The sequence below is a fragment of the Akebia trifoliata genome, chromosome 10, assembly GCF_017979445.1.
Source record: "Akebia trifoliata isolate Shusen 1 chromosome 10, ASM1797944v1, whole genome shotgun sequence".
NCBI lineage: Eukaryota > Viridiplantae > Streptophyta > Magnoliopsida > Ranunculales > Lardizabalaceae > Akebia > Akebia trifoliata.
In genome coordinates, this window is record NC_141384.1 from 30,216,086 (window position 1) to 30,232,930 (window position 16,845).

Here is a 16,845-nt window from a genome sequence, read left to right on the forward strand (position 1 = left end):
TTAATACCGCGAAAATACTCTTTTTTGTTTTACATGTGCATTTACCATTTTAACCTTACAATAAATCAAATCCAATAGTTCTTTGTATCTTTTCTGCACTTCGTCTTCTCCGTCACAAAACCTGCACTTCGTCTTCTCCGTCTTCTCAAATCTGAGATTCTTCGTCTCCTCTCATCTTCCCAAATCTGAGACGTCTTCATCTCAGATTAAAGGACTAGTTGATTCCGGCATCACCTTTATATCCTCGAATCTTCCATCACCCATTCGAAATGACATTTGATCTCAAACCATTAGCTGCATTTTCTAACTTAACAGCCCCCATCATCGATCTATCAGGGTTGAATTCATCAAATCGATGGTCACAAATCATCGATGAAGTAAAGAAGCATGCCACATGTGGGGATTCTTCCTACTAATCAACCATGGAATACCCATGCAAGTAATGGAGGAGACGATCAAGGTCGTCCGTTCGTTCCATGAGCAACCAGTGGAGATGAAGAAGAAGCATTATGGGAGGGATGAGAAAGCCTCATTCTACAGCCATGTGAATCTGTTTTACTCTAAACAGCCAACTGGTGGAGATTGGGTGGAGCTCCAACCCATCCATGGTGCCATCACAGTTAACGTGTAACGTGTAGGTTGGGTGTGAGTTCATCAAATTGACGGTCACAAAGGCAACAAAACAGAAATATGAAAGATGAGAGGTCTTTTTCGTAATTTCAGTCAAACAATAAAAAGGTTATTTTCGGAATAATCTTTTTTTTTTACTGTTTTTACTGATTTGATAAAAAAAATTAATTCCGAAAACGGTAAAATTATCGTTTTCGGAATTAATTGCTACAGTTTACCGTTTTGGTAAATAATCAAAATGTGGTGCATGTTTTGGTAAATTTGCCTAAAAAGAAACCCTCTCCCCGCCAGGATCCTTTTAAGTAATTTTCCCAATTTTTAAACATAATTTTTCTCATGGGCGCTAGTTTAAAATTACCGTTTCACCTGTCAAATCGGTCACCACGTGAATATTTCCATAGATTTAACGATCGGAAATCATAAAGTAGCGGTCAACTATTTCTTTAATGCGGGCACTTTATATCGTAGAATATGAGAGGATACACCAATGTCTCGGTAACACGTGGCGCATTGCCCTTTACATGGTCGGTGACTTTCGGACGCACTCTGACATTTCCACTTTACGGATCACTAGTCACTAACCGCTCCACTTTCATTTTCAAATTATTCCGAACCAAGAGGCTCGTATAATAAAAACCAGAGCTTCGGATATTTATCAGGTTCGGACAGTTTTAGGATGGACAGCTGGAGCTACATGAGAGCATCCGCATCATTGTATATAAAGCGATCAGATAGTTAAACTTCAGAGTTATTGGCATCTTTATCAGTCTACTTCGGCTGTCGTTAGGGTTGGATCTCGTTTTAGGGTTTCGATTCGAGCTTCCATTAGCTAGCAATGGCGGATCATACAGACGATTCGGCTTCGAAATCGGATTCGTTGGTGGAGAAGGTAATGGAGAAGCTTCATGGCGACGATTCTTCCTCCTCTTCTGATTCGGATAACGAGAAGCCCTCGTCTCCATCAGCCGTAAAATCGGCGATTTATCGGTTGTTCGGGAGGCAGAAACCTGTGCACAAGGTTTTCGGTGGAGGAAAACGTACGGAACACCTCTTAGATCTTTCTCCATTTATTTGTTTTTCGATTTTCGTTTGATTTAGTAAAGAGTAGGGTTTATAGTGATCGCAAAACCCTAGTTCTTTGATTTTCTGTCCATTTTTCTGATTTTTATTGTGTTTTATAAATTTCATAGAGTTTGTAACTGAAACTTTTGAAAAAAAGGGATTTCCCATTTAATCTAAAACCCTAATTGTATTTCTGCCCCTCTCATTGTGATCTACATTGGTTCAATATTTTGATGTGTAGGGAAAACTTACGGAACACCTCTTCGATCTGTCCCCATTTGTTTGTTTTTCGATAGATTTAGTAAATAGAGTAGGGTTTATAGTGATCGCCATTTGTGTTTTATTAATCTTACATAGAGTTTGTGACTCTGAAACATTTGAAAAAAAAAAGGTTTCCCATATAATCTAAGACCCTAATTCTAACTCTGCCCTTCTCTCATTGTGATCTACTTTGCTTCAATGTTTTGATGCAGCTGCTGTTGTTTTCCCATTTATTTGTTTTTCGATTGATCTAGTAAAAGAGTAGGGTTTATAGTGATTGCAAAACCCTAGTTCTTTGACATTCTACCCATTTTCCTGATTTTTATTGTGTTTTATAAATCTGACACGAGGTTTGTGATTGTGAAACATTTGAGAAAAAAGGGTTCTCATTTAATTTAAAACTCTAATTTTAATTCTGTTCCCCTCTCATTGTGATCTACATGGCTATGATGTTTTGATGCAGCTGCTGATGTTTTCTTATGGAGGAACTCGAAGATCTCTGCAAGTGTGCTGGGAGGAGCCACTGCGATCTGGGTTCTCTTTGAATTGCTCGAATACTTTCTGCTCACTCTAGTCTGCCATTGCTTGATTCTCTCTTTGGCAATCTTGTTCTTGTGGTCCAACGCTAGCATTTTCATCAACAAGTAAGCTGTTTGGATTGTTTAACACTAATTGTGTGATTTAGATTGGTTCGGTTCCTATAAATATATGCCTCATATGTATCTGTGATTCATCCTTAGGTCTCCACCATGCATCCCCAATGTTCATCTTCCTGAAGAGCCAGTCCTGCAGATCGCCTCTGCTCTGACGTTTGAAGTTAATCGGGCTTTATCCATTTTGCGCGACATTGCCTTAGGAAGGGATTTGAAGAAATTTCTCTCTGTATGTTGATTTTATAATCTAATCTAGTTTGATTCTTAACTCATTACATGATGATTGTCATATACTCAATAGGTTTTCATTTCATGTTATACAATCTTCAGTATGTAGTCTGTAAACCAGCTTATTTATTGTTCATTGTTCCTCAGCTGTTGATCTTGTAACCTTGTTGGTGATCAAGAACAAACTTTGTTGTTGTTCATAACAAAAAAAAAAGATGATTTTAACATGTGGTTAATGATATCAACAGTGGTGGAACATGTGCCCTATTGTACTACAGTGTCATAAATTATCAACCATTTGCAAAATAAATAAATAATAATAATAATAAAATCTTATGGGTTGGTGCTTTGGGGTAATTAGGTGGTTGCTGGCTTGTGGGTTCTGTCAATCGTGGGGAGCCGGTGCAATTTCTTGACTTTATTCTACATAGGTAATGAGTTTTGTTTGTCATTTATTTTTATTTTTATGTTTATGCTTTTTTTTTCCTTCCAATTTTACTTTCTCTCCCTCTATCATTTTCTTACTTAATCTGGAATAAACAGTGTTTGTTTTGCTACACACGGTGCCTGTACTCTATGAGAAATATGAGGACCAGGTCGACTCCTTTGCTGAGAAGGCGATGCATGAGATTAAGAAACAATATGTGGTGTTCGATGCTAAGGTTCTAAGTAAGATTCTGAGAGGGCCGTTGAAAGACAAAAAGAAGGCTTAGGAAGAGATAAGATATTCTGTAGTCCTTGGTATGCTCTGATAGACATTTGGGTGGTGCTGGTTTTTGAAGTGCTGTCACTTGCTTGAGACTATTTATCAAATATTGGCTAGAACCCTTGTTTCTGTTTTTATTGCTTTTGGGTTCTCCATTTGGATGGATATGGGAATTCGTAGGATTGTTCTGAGTTATCTGTCATGCATTCGGGTTCACTTGCTTTTTGTTTTTATTGGTTTTGGGTTCTCCATTTGGATGAATATGGGAGTTTGACTTTTTTCCAAGTTATCTATAATGCATTTGGGTTCACTTGCTTTATATGTCCAGTAATGTCCTGAATGGTATTCAGAATGATGCGTGCCCACAGGATTAATGGGGTGCTTTAACAGACCTGGATACCCAAGTTATCCTTGGCATCGAAACTTCAAAAACATGCAACAGGATTGTTGTTCATGTTGAGATGATCAATTGATTATCTTTGCATGTGTGGATCATGGTTTTAAATCTAGTTTGAGACTAAGATGACTAGTCCAATACGTCTCAATATTGTTTGCCAACGAGACAGATAGACAATGAACGTATTGGATGAGATTTAAACCACAGTTCATTTTTGAACGAGACAACTCAAATGTATCGGAAAACTCATCCGAAAAGACTTGATCTCATTCATGGACCAGATGTCAAAGCGTTTTAAAACCATGGTGTAGATTGGGCTGAATGTTGGAACCCATATAGCAGGGTAGTTTGAATGTTGCAGCATTTTGATTTGTTGGACATGCATGTTACCTGATGTTGGGGCCATTTTTTATTGGTAGTTTTATAAGTACATTTTGTTTGATGGATTCTAATCATTGATAGATAATGTAGGGTAGAAGACACGAACTTAATGTTCGTGTTAAAAAAAATCAGATTCTAAGATGAAATCCCAAGAATTAGAAGCAATGAAGCATCTCTATGCCAAGCAAATCAGAGCAGAAACTTCAATCTAGTCCGAGATTGATAAAAATCAATCGCAAAACACTAAAATTAAAAACTAATATCAGTCTTTATGCCTAGAAGAAAACAAAGTAAGGGGAGAAAAATCTTTTTTTTTTAATTAATCAATCTAAAAAAAATTAATTACTTTATTTTTTGGAGTTCATTATAAAGATAACTCTCTCACACAACTAAGAAACCTTCTCCAATACTAAAATTGAAATAGAAATTAACTTAGAATTTTTTTTTTTGTTAAAATTTAAATAGAAATTAAGTAGGACTACTTAAGCAACTTAAAGAATAGAAACTCATTAAAAGAAAGAGGAATCCTAAAAGAAGTTGGACAAGGTCTTGTAGACCGATCAAGTTGGTCAAATTTAGTTGACTCAATTTTGATCCGATCATCCAGTACACAATTATAATATATACATTTTAGGTATTTCAAGAAGATTTATTAAATATCTAAGTCGAAAAAATAAAAAATGAAAAACATCATAATCATATTTAGTGTTGAGCTCATCACTTTTTATTGTCATGTTCAACAATTACTACAAAAAAAAAAAAAAGGCTGAGCTCAACAATATAAAAAGTGGTGACTGCACTGTCTAAAATTTTGGGAATTTCAATTTCGTTCTTCATTTTTTGTTATACATCGTTAAAATAGATAAAAAATTACATCTAAACGTTAACAGTTAGAAGAATATCATTTTTAGTCGTCATTCATAATAAAAAAATCGTCGGAAAATGATTGGATTCCAATCGCCTTTAGAAAACCCAAGTATATGAAGATAAGAAAAAAAGTAGTTTGGATATTTCAAAAACATTATAATGTGAGATGAGGTTTGAGGGACCATTAAGAAATAAAAAAAATTGACTAAACGGACTATCAAGTTATAATGTGAGATGAGGTTTGAGGGACCATTAAGAAATAAAAAAAGTTGACTAAACAGACTATCAAGTTATTGCCCAAAACTTAGGGACTATTTACAATGAAACCGCTCCGCCAAGGTCCTCTAAGTAATTTGTCCCCCTTCTATTTTTCAAAGGATAGATAGGGTCAGTTCAAACACCGAAAGATACTTCTCTTTTAAATGATGAAAGAAAGAATTGACTAAAAAGCAAAATCGAAAAAGGAAACTCTATCTTACCAAATTACATGATTCTTGTTTCATTATATTGGGATTTGAGAGCTTTTCCTGATGATGGATAAACCGATGATATAAGAGGAACTGTTGAGTAGTCGGAATGGCAAGGCTGCAATTGATGTCCGAGAGAGAGAGGAAAGCAGACTCAGGAATGGATTTATTCTTACTCTTGGTAAAGTAGAAGTAATACTTGATGTTCTCATTCCCTGGTTAGGCATTGGTGCATCAGTTCCTATGGTTTGCATCACCCTTGTAACAACCCCTGGTTTGACTGCCTCCTCTCTCTTTCTTCAGTTTCTTTGAGAAGAAAATCAACCCACAGATCTGAAAAGGACTGTAAAATTTAAAAAAAAAAAAAAAAGGTATGAGAAATGCAAAAAAGAGATGAGATCGTGCATAGGCATGAGCTAGCAAGGAGTTGATATATATTTTTTTTTGGGACAATAAATGAATTATTGAGGGAAAAAAAAAGAAGGATTACCAAACCCCTATATACTCCCCCTCCCCCTCTCTTTCTTTTTTTTTTTTTTTTTCCTTTCTTAAAAATCATTTTTTTCTAGAATTTTCTTAACCTCCCACTTTCTTCCTCTCTGATTCACCTTCTAGTTTTCTCTTCAAAGAAAACCATAGAAAAACGCTATGAGAGAAATGTATCTTGTGTTTATATTTACTTTGTTTCATATATTATTTCATTAACTTGGGTGTTATAAGAAAGGGTCAGTGTGTCACTAATCTATTATTTGTTTATCGAAATCCAACTCCCTCCTTGCTAAATCTCCCTAGAAATAAGATTTTTAAGAAAGATAAAAAAAAAATGAAAAAGAGGGGGAGTAGATAGGGGAAGAGGGTGAGAACAAGAAAGAGTGATAAGGAGATAGACCATTGGAGAGAGGGTAGCACAGCACACTAAGCCTACATTCCTCAAAAAAAAAAAAACACTCATTCTTCGCCAACAGAAAAAAGAACCTTTCCCGAGTTTGAATTTCTACATTCCTATTCTGTTTTTATTTTTTTCTCCCCGTTCTGGCCTGATGTTGAACTGAGCACATACACAATAGGATCATGTAATTTGTTTAATTTACCATGCATTTGATGAGATAAATCAACTACTAATACAGGAAAAAGTTCCTATAAAGACTTGAAGAGCCGGAATTCATTAAATAAATGCTAACCTGGTTTTCAGATTGCACATGAGCAGGTTCGGGTGAGCTTCCACCCAAGATGCCACCAACAAGGCGTCCAGGTAGACCCAAGACACCTCGAACAACACCTTTACCTTGCTGAGCATCACTGATTCTTTGTTTGTCTTCCTCGGAGAACCCCAGCATGCGAACCATAAGATCTAGAACCTGGTGATCTCCAGATTTGGTAATATTATTTCATGAGCATGTCAAGTACGAAATCTTATTTGAGATGAGGCAGATTTACATCATGATGAAAGAACAGGAAGAACAGTCCTGCCTCTACTGTATGCATGACCCACATGTAGTGAGATTGGCAAAAAAAAATTATTTTTATAAAAAGAATTGGTCATCAAGTTTGGACAAATATTGGTCAACAAGATCTCCTAGAAGGGTACATCCCATCCAGTTGTGTCTCTCAAACTGCTCTGCAAGTGACCTCATGCACAGCAGAGGACAAAGAATGACTTTTTTCCATCGCATCCTGAAGCACACATTCCTGTTCAATGGATCTTTACTGTAAAATGAAAATCCTCAATAGTGAAAATATCTTACCTCTTTGCTGTGGTTTCTCTGAAAGTAGGTCACCAGTAATTTGATCACAATGCGCCTACCAACAGTGGGTTATCCATCATTAAAATCCATGGTTTCAATCTTTAAAAGGAATGGGGAAGGAAATGACACAAATAAAGATGGAAAGACTACTGTAAACCAAATTCTCTAGTCAGAGAAAGGCCAAAATTGTTCACAAATTACAACCTATCATCATATTCACAAATACTAAGAAAAAGATTGGAAACAGACCACTTCAGAGCACAAGGAAACTACAATTCACAAGTCAAAAAGGCTGACCTGTCCACAAAATAATCTGAATCCACTGACATCCTGTTTAGCCTTGTCATGCTCTGCTCAAGGGCTCGACGGAACTTTGCATTGTCTTCCTCTAGCTTCTGGATTGCATTTTTTCCTTGTGAAAGCTTAACCAATAATTCTTCCTTTTCCCGCTTTGATATCTCCGCACGCTGATTTGCATCCTAGTGGAAAAGGACAAGAAGATTTCCAAGAATTTTTTTAAAGGAACACAACTCTTAACCAAATAGTTCAAGATGCCAAGTGCTTAGGTCCATGTCAACAATGCAAAAGTTTCAGATAACTTTAAGTATTGGAAATTAATGCTAGAATAGTAAAAGCATATGATATCAAGAATATATGCCACTACAAAAAAGAAAATGGGCTAAATATTAATGCTGCATTCCTGTTCCTTTGGATCTTCTCTCAGTATTTATATTTTGAAATGCAAAGGTTTTAGTTACAAGCTATCTTCCAACAGCATAAATTTCTGCTCAGTTCACTAGGGCTGCTGCATATGACTTTATGTAAGGGCTTCGAAAAAAAATGAAAAGAAAAATAAATCTTTTTGTAAATATTTTCCAAGTTACAGATTATAACCAGCTTTTAAAAAGCACAACTTTGATAAGGAGGACTTGTTGAAAAAGGTTGCTACCAACCTCAAAGTGCTACATGTGTCCAAACTATAGTTATTTTTCAGTTTGGTTAGGTAGCTAGATTAAGTTCTAGAACATGTGTCAACATATAGAGAGGGTGGTGTCAATATTTTGTAACCCTTCCTATCGATAGATTTTCCTGAGTTGTACCTTTACCAATGGTGATCAGTATATAAATCTACGTAAACATGATTCCTAAATAAGTACTGGATGTGGGTCTACCAATCATGTTGAAAAATGCTCAGAAACCAGAAAAAGAATTACGGGGTCATACCTTCAACAATGCAGAAAGTTTAGCCGATTCTTCTCTTGCCATAATGAAATCTCTTTCTAGACGTTCCTACACACAAACAAGAGGAACCTACATTAAAAAAAAAAACGAAATATAAACATTTCCCTATATTATTAAAATAAGCAAAAGAGAAAAAAACAAGAAATTCACCTTGGCTTCACTTTCGGCATAATACTGGCCTAGAGCAGTCTGAAGATTCAAAAGTTCAACATTTTTTGCATCGATTGCGTGCGTACAACTTCCAAGTTTTTGCTCAAGTTCACTAATAATTTCCTTAGCCTTCTGAAGCTCACTGCTGTTCATCTTCCTAACCTCCTCCTGACTTGTTCTTGCTTGCTTCAGAGCATTCTCCAAATGCACTATTTGAGCTCTTTGATAATCGGAATTCACTTGAAGCTCCTCAATGATTTTGCTGTCCTCGTCCATTTTATCTGATTCTTCAAGTTCCTAGATGGTAGCATTGTAAAAGAAACCAGTTTTTGGGATAAGGCTTTGATGATGATGAAATGAATTGGTAAACTTGCTAAGCCTAAGTGTTGTTATTGTCATGGGTCAGGGAAAATGTTGAACATCTATACTTTAAAGTACAGATTTTTTAAGAATATATATTTTTATAAGCTATTTTCTAAGAATACATGGAGATCGATTCTCAATAAGTTTGTAATATCTAGACGAAGAATTGGTGATTGGAATGGTGAATGGTATGGATGGTCAGGGAGGCAAAATCCTCTAATAAAAATAGGTCATTCTTGAAGTGCAATATTTAGTTTGAAACATAATGTAGATGGTAACAGCTAACTCTACCAGCTGGCTCGAAGAAACCCATCCACATATAGCAGTGACAACCAGGGTACATGATGGGGACAAGTGTACAATTAATACCTCTAGGAAAATGGCTTTGGAGGTTTGGCGAGGAGAGGGGTAGTTTGTGGAGGAAAGTTATTATGGCTAAATATGGGGAGAGGAGTCTAGGTTGGTATAGCGGTGAGTCTAAAACCTCGTATGGGTGTAGCCTATGGAAAGGAATTTTGAAAGTTAGCAAGGATTTTGAGCAAGGGATTAGATTCAAAGCAGGTGTGGGGGACAAAATTAGATTTTGGGAAGATTGTTGGTGCGGACCTTCGTCGCTAGCTTCTCAATTTCTATCTTTATACGTCTGTTCTGTTAAGAAGAATCATTCAATCCAGCAATGTTTGATTCACAACGAGTCCGATCCTACTTGGGATTTGGGGTTCAGGAGAAATTTTAATGATTGGGAGCTAACCGAGGTTACATCTTTCCTCGATCTCTTGCATACGCTTCATCGCAACGAAAGTGAACAGGATAGGTGGGAATGGATTAGAGCGAAGGATTCGAGATTCTCTGTCAGATCCTTCCATAAATGGCTCACTCCTAGTGCTGAGCGTACCATCTCGGCTTCCATCATTTGGTTTAGGTCAGTGCCTTCTAAAATCTCTTTCTTTGTCTGGTTGGCTTCCCTTGGTAAAATTCTTACGATGGATAACTTGATTGCTCGGGGTTGGATCACTCCTAATTGTTGTCCCCTTTGCTTGATGGAAGGGGAATCTGTTGATCACATTTTAATTCATTGCCCTTTTTCCTATAATTTATGGTCAAGTTTCCTTGGTTTATTCCGTATGACTTGGGTTTTCCCTCATAAGTTTTCATCGTTGTTGAAAGAGTGGACCAGTAATGTCTTTCACACCAGAAAACGTTACCTGTGGGCTATGCTACCTTCGGCTATTGCTTGGGGGATTTGGAATGAAAGGAATAACAGGGTGTTTAATGGCAAGATTAGAAGCTCTCACACAAGTTTTTTAGAGATTTTGGGCTTCTTATACCTTTGGTCCAAACAAAATATAGAATTCGTGGGAACTTCGTTTGATGATTTTGTTTTTAGATGGAACTCTTTATGTAATCATTGATATTGTTTGCTCTTCTTCTTTGTTACTTTCTATGAGGCTTTCTCGGCCTCTTTGTATGCTGTTTTTTCTTTCTCCTTGAAATATATTATACTTTTCAAAAAAAAAAAAACCTGAAGTGTCTGACACAGTGGGTACAATATGCTTTCATAAAAGTAAACGCTGGTTCATCTGAAAACATTGCAAGGTTTAAGGAAGAGAAACCTGATCTAACAAGTGCTGCTTGAGCCGGGTCAATTCTTGACATGCTTTGTCCCTTCCTCGGCAGGCTTCCTGCAAATCCTTCTCCAACTTTTGGAAGGATAGCTCCATTTCTTCTTTTCCAGCAAAACTTCCAGAAGAATGTGCCTTTGAGATAAAAATGCAGTTGCATAAGCATACGAAGATGGGACAAAAGATCTAGAAAAAAAAAATGAAGATCGGATAAAATAAGAGAAAGTCTATTGAGATGGTATTGAATGAAAGCCAATTGCAGCCCCAGTTCTGTGCAAATTTAATTTAAAGTTCTAAAAGTAAGAGGGGAAGACACGAAAGAGCATGGATTGAGGTAGTCGGACATAAACACGTTTGCAATAACATAATACAAGACTTTGGATATAATTGAACCGGGTTCTTTTAGCCAATCCCCTATTTTTTGGGATAAGGCTTCAATGATGATGGTGGTGATCATTGCAATATTAAATACACAACAATTCAATGAGTCTTTGACACCCCATTGAGCTAGAAATTTCCTCAACTTTGACATACACCTTGTTCTTACTTCACGTGACCTGAAATGAAGAGGAGGAATTCATTGATGTATATTAAGAATACTCCACAAACTAATGCATAATAGTCATATAGGACATGAGAATTTTAGGGAAATAAAAAATGATTAAAATTTCGGGAAATAGAACACGATTAAAAGACTTTATCCCTTCATGGATTTCAAAGTGACTTTCCAGAGAGTTGCTGATGAGATTCCCTCTTCTTAACTCCTATGACTAAAATATCCTTGAAATTTTCATAAAGGATAACAGTCAAACAAACCCATCTAAAAACCAACAAGGATATGAAAATTTTATGTCAGTTCTTAGAACATGATTAAATAAGCATCCCTTCAAGAATTTCAGAATGACTTTCTTGAAAGTTGCTGAAGAGATTCCTCTTCCTATGAACTAAATTATCCTTGAGATTTTCTTAAAAAGCACCTTTTGGGTTCCTTGATTGCAGAAAGGATTTTGAAAACTTGATTAGATGGAACTTCCAGAGTTCAGTTATACTGGCGAACAAAAATGACATGCGATTCCACAATTTCAATGCTACCATCCTTAGTCATAGTAAGAGATTCCAAGGCTCTCCTTGAAAGTTCCTGAAGATATTCCTCTTCCTATGAACTAAACTATCCTTGAAATTTTCTTAAAAAGCACCTTTTGGGTTCCTTGATTGCAGAAAGGGTTTTGAAAACTTGATTAGATGGAACTTCCAGAGTTCACTTATACTGATGAACAAAAATGACATGGGATTCCACAATTTCAATGCTACCATCCTTAGTCATAGTAAGAGATTCCAAGGCTCAACATTAACCTACAAAAATAGACCACTCATCCACCTCACACCCTCTTGATGGTACTGCAAATTTTTTGTTTTTTATTTCTCGACTAAGCCCACTTCCTTTCATGCTAGAGTGTCCACAAATGAAGGTTCATAGTAATCGATGTAGATAAAATCATACCTTGGAAGATGGTGCCGTAATAAGCAATTAGATATGAGATTTTACTCATGATGTGACGATATCATATGTCTGACAGTCATATCATTTAGCAATTATGTTCAATACTATCACTAGACCATATTCTAGCACACAGGCAGCGATGTTAGGAGCTTATACTTTGAAATATTGAGCATGTCTACATGAGTAAATAAATATGAAAAATCAGTGAATATGCAATGTGGAGTGCGTGTGCATGAGAGCAGCACCTAATAAAGAAACCAATTGCACATACATAAATAATAATGAATAGTGGAGCACATAAATCATGAAAATTGGTAAACTGCTATTGACTGAAAACTAAAACAAGAATAAATTACTTTTCTGGGACTACTAGTTGTTAATGACCCCAACATAACTACACAATAGTGAAGGAACTACCTCCAAGAAACTTGAATGTTCGTTTGAAGGGTCGGACCCATTTGCAAAAATTCGATCATTTGATGACTTCTCTCTCATCTTCAAGGAAGCCTCTAGTTCAACCTTCTCTATCTAGCACAATCGAGACAATGTCAGACCAGCCTCACGACTCCAAAAGACCAAAATAACCAACAATATCAATATGATAATACAGAAATATAAAATTAGATACTGAAGCCAGAAAAAAATATATAAAAAGAAAGATGGAAAATGATATAATTGTCATATTCTAAAGCAAAAAAAATGGAATGCCCACGAGTATCAACCTTAAGATTGGTGTTCTCCTTTTCTAGGGTTGCAATTACTCCTTTTAAACTCTCAGCATTTTCATCTGCTTCTTCATCATTATCCCTTCTGGTCAACTCAGATTGCAGCCTTCTTATTTCTGATATCTTTGCATTCAATTCATTACGCAGCTCTATCATCTCTGTACTGTTCTGTCATTTTAAAGACACAAAGGATGAAATAAACCAGCACATATAATAAGACAATGCACATCATAAAAGCATTACCAACACGCATTCTTACAAATCAATATAACAACTTAACAAGAGATATTCAGATAATCACTGGGAAAGACGACAGGGTGCAGCATGTGTAATAAATACACGTAGCCTATAGAGTTTTGCTTGATTATGGATCTACACCACTATCAAATCTATGAATTTATTTACGAAATGAAACGGGAGGATGGCTGATGTTGTCCAAGTTTTACCTTATTTATAGCTGCTAGTATTATGGTACTAGTGGGGTAGATTCGGTATTCTAGAGCAAATCGTTCTCATCCTATATTAGTTTTACTTCGTTTCAGTCCGCTCTTTATCTCACTCTCAATCAACACCGTTGTCTCCCCACTGTGGTAGTGATGTAGAGTGGTTGGTTGGTGGAGAATGCGGTGATGGTTTCTGAGATAAAGAAAGAGTACAGCTAAGAGCCTAAGAGGAAGAAGAAAAGAAAGGGGTCAAAAATTAAGGAAAAAAAAGTGTAAACGGATACCAACTTTTGCAAATGAAATTACTTACAACACAATCAAATCAATGTGCTTAGATAGAATGGAATGACAAAACAAGATTTTTGTAGCCAAACCCATATGGTTGTGACAAGGCTTAGATGATGATAATGAGACTGCTAACAAATATTACTTCTAAAAGAATGGAAGAGAAGATCCACAACGCCCAAAAATCTTGCCAAAACATTGCAACACTATTTAAAATACCAATGCACCAAACCCAACTAATCCAAATTTGAAACAAGAACATCGCCAAGATGGTTGCTATAAATATGAACATTGCCAAGATGGTTGCTATAACCATCCTTAACGACTCAAGTTTTCAATGATAGTATCAATTGGCCCAGAAAAGAGTTCTATTGCTCAATAGACCCTAAAGTGCCACTTGGACAATTAAAATTAAGGATTATAGATACCCTGGAAAATTTCCACCTAGATGAACCAGGAAACTCTGATATCATGTGAATATTTTTCAAAATGAAGCAAGTGTCTTCCATATGACAACATAGCTTGGAGCAAAAGCATAAAACCATGATAATAGACTAATTAACACAAACTAACCATGATAATAACCATAATATGCATCCATAGATCAACATACATACATGAATTAATATCTGGAAATTCAAGTTAAAGCTTACTTTGTCCTTGTACATCTTTAAAGTGTGGGTTTCCTTCTGAAAAGATATGTTCATCTTGTGTTCCTCTAGAGAGCAAGCAGATAATCAGAAAAGCAATTATAAATGACAAAAGATAATGTAGTTTACTTAAATCTTCATTGGTGCACAAAAAATACCTTGCAGTTTAAGTTGCATGTTTGCTAAACTATCACGTTCTTTATCTAATTCCACTCGTAACTGTTTTATCTCAGCCAGGTAACTAGACTGCATTGCTGCCAAGGATCTGTTCTGTTCTAGCAAATCTGCAAGCACCTACAATGCATTCATATCTATTATAAAGTCCATTCATTGTGGATAAATATAGAAAGTAATTACATAAATGTATACAAGGACAACATTTTTGGGGACATTTCATATAACGATATGAAATGACTAATTCACTTATTCACCCCATAACAGAGGTATCTTCCAACAGATTAAATACTACAGTTTCAAGATCACATAAAAAAGAACAACATGAGAAACCCATCAAAGTTAAAAGGGGCGAAATTTATATGTGCTGGAGCAGCTACAATTGCTTTAGCGGGAGTGAAAGCTGCCATCAGTATAGGAAATTTCTTTAATTCCTTGATTAGATTTGCGAGATTTGGGTATTAAGGCATTGTTTACGTCATGATCAGTAAACCCTAAACCCTATACAGTCATTATCAGAACAGAACAGAAAAAAGACCCATTACCTTTTCATGTTGCTGCAAATTCACATGTTTTGGTTCCATCACACTTTGAATTCCAGGAGACTGAATGTCCAATTCACTTCCATTTCTTAATGGGTCCTGTTCAGGGTCAACACCTTTGGGTTTGTGGCTTGCAGTTGGAATCCTGTTCTCCCTGCCATGTGATTGGTCAATAGTCCCCTAGATAGATATCAAACAGAAATCAGCCAAGACCTAATGCAAACTCAAAGTTATGCAGAATCGTGATTGTTGACAAAATTTAAGAAGCATTTTTTTGATGAATAAAATTATTCCAAGACCTAATCTTTTTTTTCAAGCAGCAGCAGCAAAATCATAATAAAAAAACCCGAATGACATATGCATCCCCATAAAAAGAAATTAAAATGTATCAATGTGAAGTGTGAACATACAAAATAGTTAAAAATTCTAGCATTGGGTGCACGGTAAAGAGAATCAAGCAAATAATAACAAGTTGTTCCAGTAAACTCACTTTCAGTGTAAATCACTCGAACATCAAAATTAACTAATATTGTTCCATGGATTTTGGTTGCATTTACTATTATAGTGGTTGTATTTACTACCTATTGTTTGCAGGGGTGGATTTACAGTGGGGGCAGTTACCCCCACAGAATTTCCAAAGTCTACAAGGGGTTGTGAGCGATTGCCCCCATACAAAATAAAAAAAAAACTCTCATTTGCCCCCACATAGGCAAAATCCTGGTTCCGCCCTGATTACTAGAAGTACAGCCTATCAAGAAATTAATCTTTCAAAAATGATTCCTCAAACGTTCAACCCACTCAGCATTTGATAAGGTATTTCAATTAGCTCCAATTCATGAACAAATAATTGAACATGAAGAAATGAGATTTAAGATAAATCTTGCCACTCTATATAGTTTGATAAACAAAAATAGAAAAAAAAAAACTCAAATCGACCATTTCAATCAAACGGCAATCAACCAAGAATTCTGGAACCGTAACAACATAAATCTTATGAAATTAAGCCCTAAATTAACAGAATAATACCTTTGATTTTAATGTCGAATCAATACTATTCTCCATGGACGAATGCAGAGGCGAAATAGATTGGGCAGAACGATGAGAAATCTGTCGATCAAATACCAAAGAATCTTCTTCATCACTGATCGATGGATCTCGAGCTCTTCAGCAGCGTTCTGGACCTCAAGTGCAATCTGATTGAGGTTCTCTTTGAAATTAGCGATTTTATTCCACATCATTCAATCTTTTTCAAATCTTTCGAAACCTATATTTCTATGGCGGGAATTCCCACTAATAAAACCTCTAAATTTATCAGAAATCCGCCAAATTTTTGTGGAGAAATCTTAAATGATGGAATTTTGAAGAAAAAAACTTCAAAAACTTTGGTGGATCACGAGAGAGGAAATGACCTAATAATGTTTTAGGAAAGAAAAGATTAATGTGACAAACATATGCTTGGGACTTAGTTTCTCACTGTGATTTTCACTGCGTTAATGCGATAGCCATAGATTATTTCCTCGAGATACGTTTAAAAAACATCTACGGTTATGTGTGCACCTCCACGACAGAAATGGGAGAATCGCATGTCAATGTCAATGTCACCCCTGCGTGTAACTGATCAAAATGGCAAACCCAGACATGTTTTTATCGAATGTGACACAGAGTTAATCACTATCAGAAAAATTACTTAAAGGACTCTGGCCGAGGGATTACTTTCTAGTTAGTCCTTAAATTTTAGGACTTTCCGTAGT

At 36.0% G+C, this 16,845-nt stretch overlaps 2 protein-coding genes across 3 annotated transcripts; one reads left to right on the forward strand and one right to left on the reverse strand.

Annotated features, from left to right (window-relative positions):
* Nucleotides 1-1,378: 1,378 nt before the first annotated feature.
* Nucleotides 1,379-3,859, forward strand: LOC147393772 (reticulon-like protein B5). The gene is made up of 5 exons (XM_086456092.1): nucleotides 1,379-1,667; nucleotides 2,417-2,597; nucleotides 2,694-2,835; nucleotides 3,196-3,265; nucleotides 3,378-3,859. The coding sequence occupies exons 1-5, from the start codon at nucleotides 1,466-1,468 to the stop codon at nucleotides 3,545-3,547; spliced, it is 765 nt and encodes a 254-aa protein (XP_086312218.1). The 5' UTR covers nucleotides 1,379-1,465; the 3' UTR covers nucleotides 3,548-3,859.
* Nucleotides 3,860-5,454: 1,595 nt separating this feature from the next.
* On the reverse strand, nucleotides 5,455-16,291 carry LOC147393773 (golgin candidate 3-like). Of its 2 annotated transcripts, XM_086456090.1 has the most exons (13): nucleotides 16,121-16,291; nucleotides 15,098-15,274; nucleotides 14,537-14,672; nucleotides 14,382-14,446; nucleotides 12,998-13,168; nucleotides 12,693-12,803; nucleotides 10,766-10,909; nucleotides 8,790-9,086; nucleotides 8,622-8,687; nucleotides 7,695-7,876; nucleotides 7,398-7,452; nucleotides 6,834-7,010; nucleotides 5,455-5,995 (listed from the first exon to the last, which is right to left on the reverse strand). In XM_086456090.1, the coding sequence occupies exons 1-13, from the start codon at nucleotides 16,154-16,156 to the stop codon at nucleotides 5,906-5,908; spliced, it is 1,707 nt and encodes a 568-aa protein (XP_086312216.1). In that variant the 5' UTR covers nucleotides 16,157-16,291; the 3' UTR covers nucleotides 5,455-5,905. The 2 variants fall into 2 exon arrangements, with proteins under 2 accessions (XP_086312216.1, XP_086312217.1); XM_086456091.1 differs by lacking the exon at nucleotides 5,455-5,995 and having other exon boundaries at nucleotides 6,867-7,326.
* Between the last annotated feature and the right edge of the window lie 554 nt (nucleotides 16,292-16,845).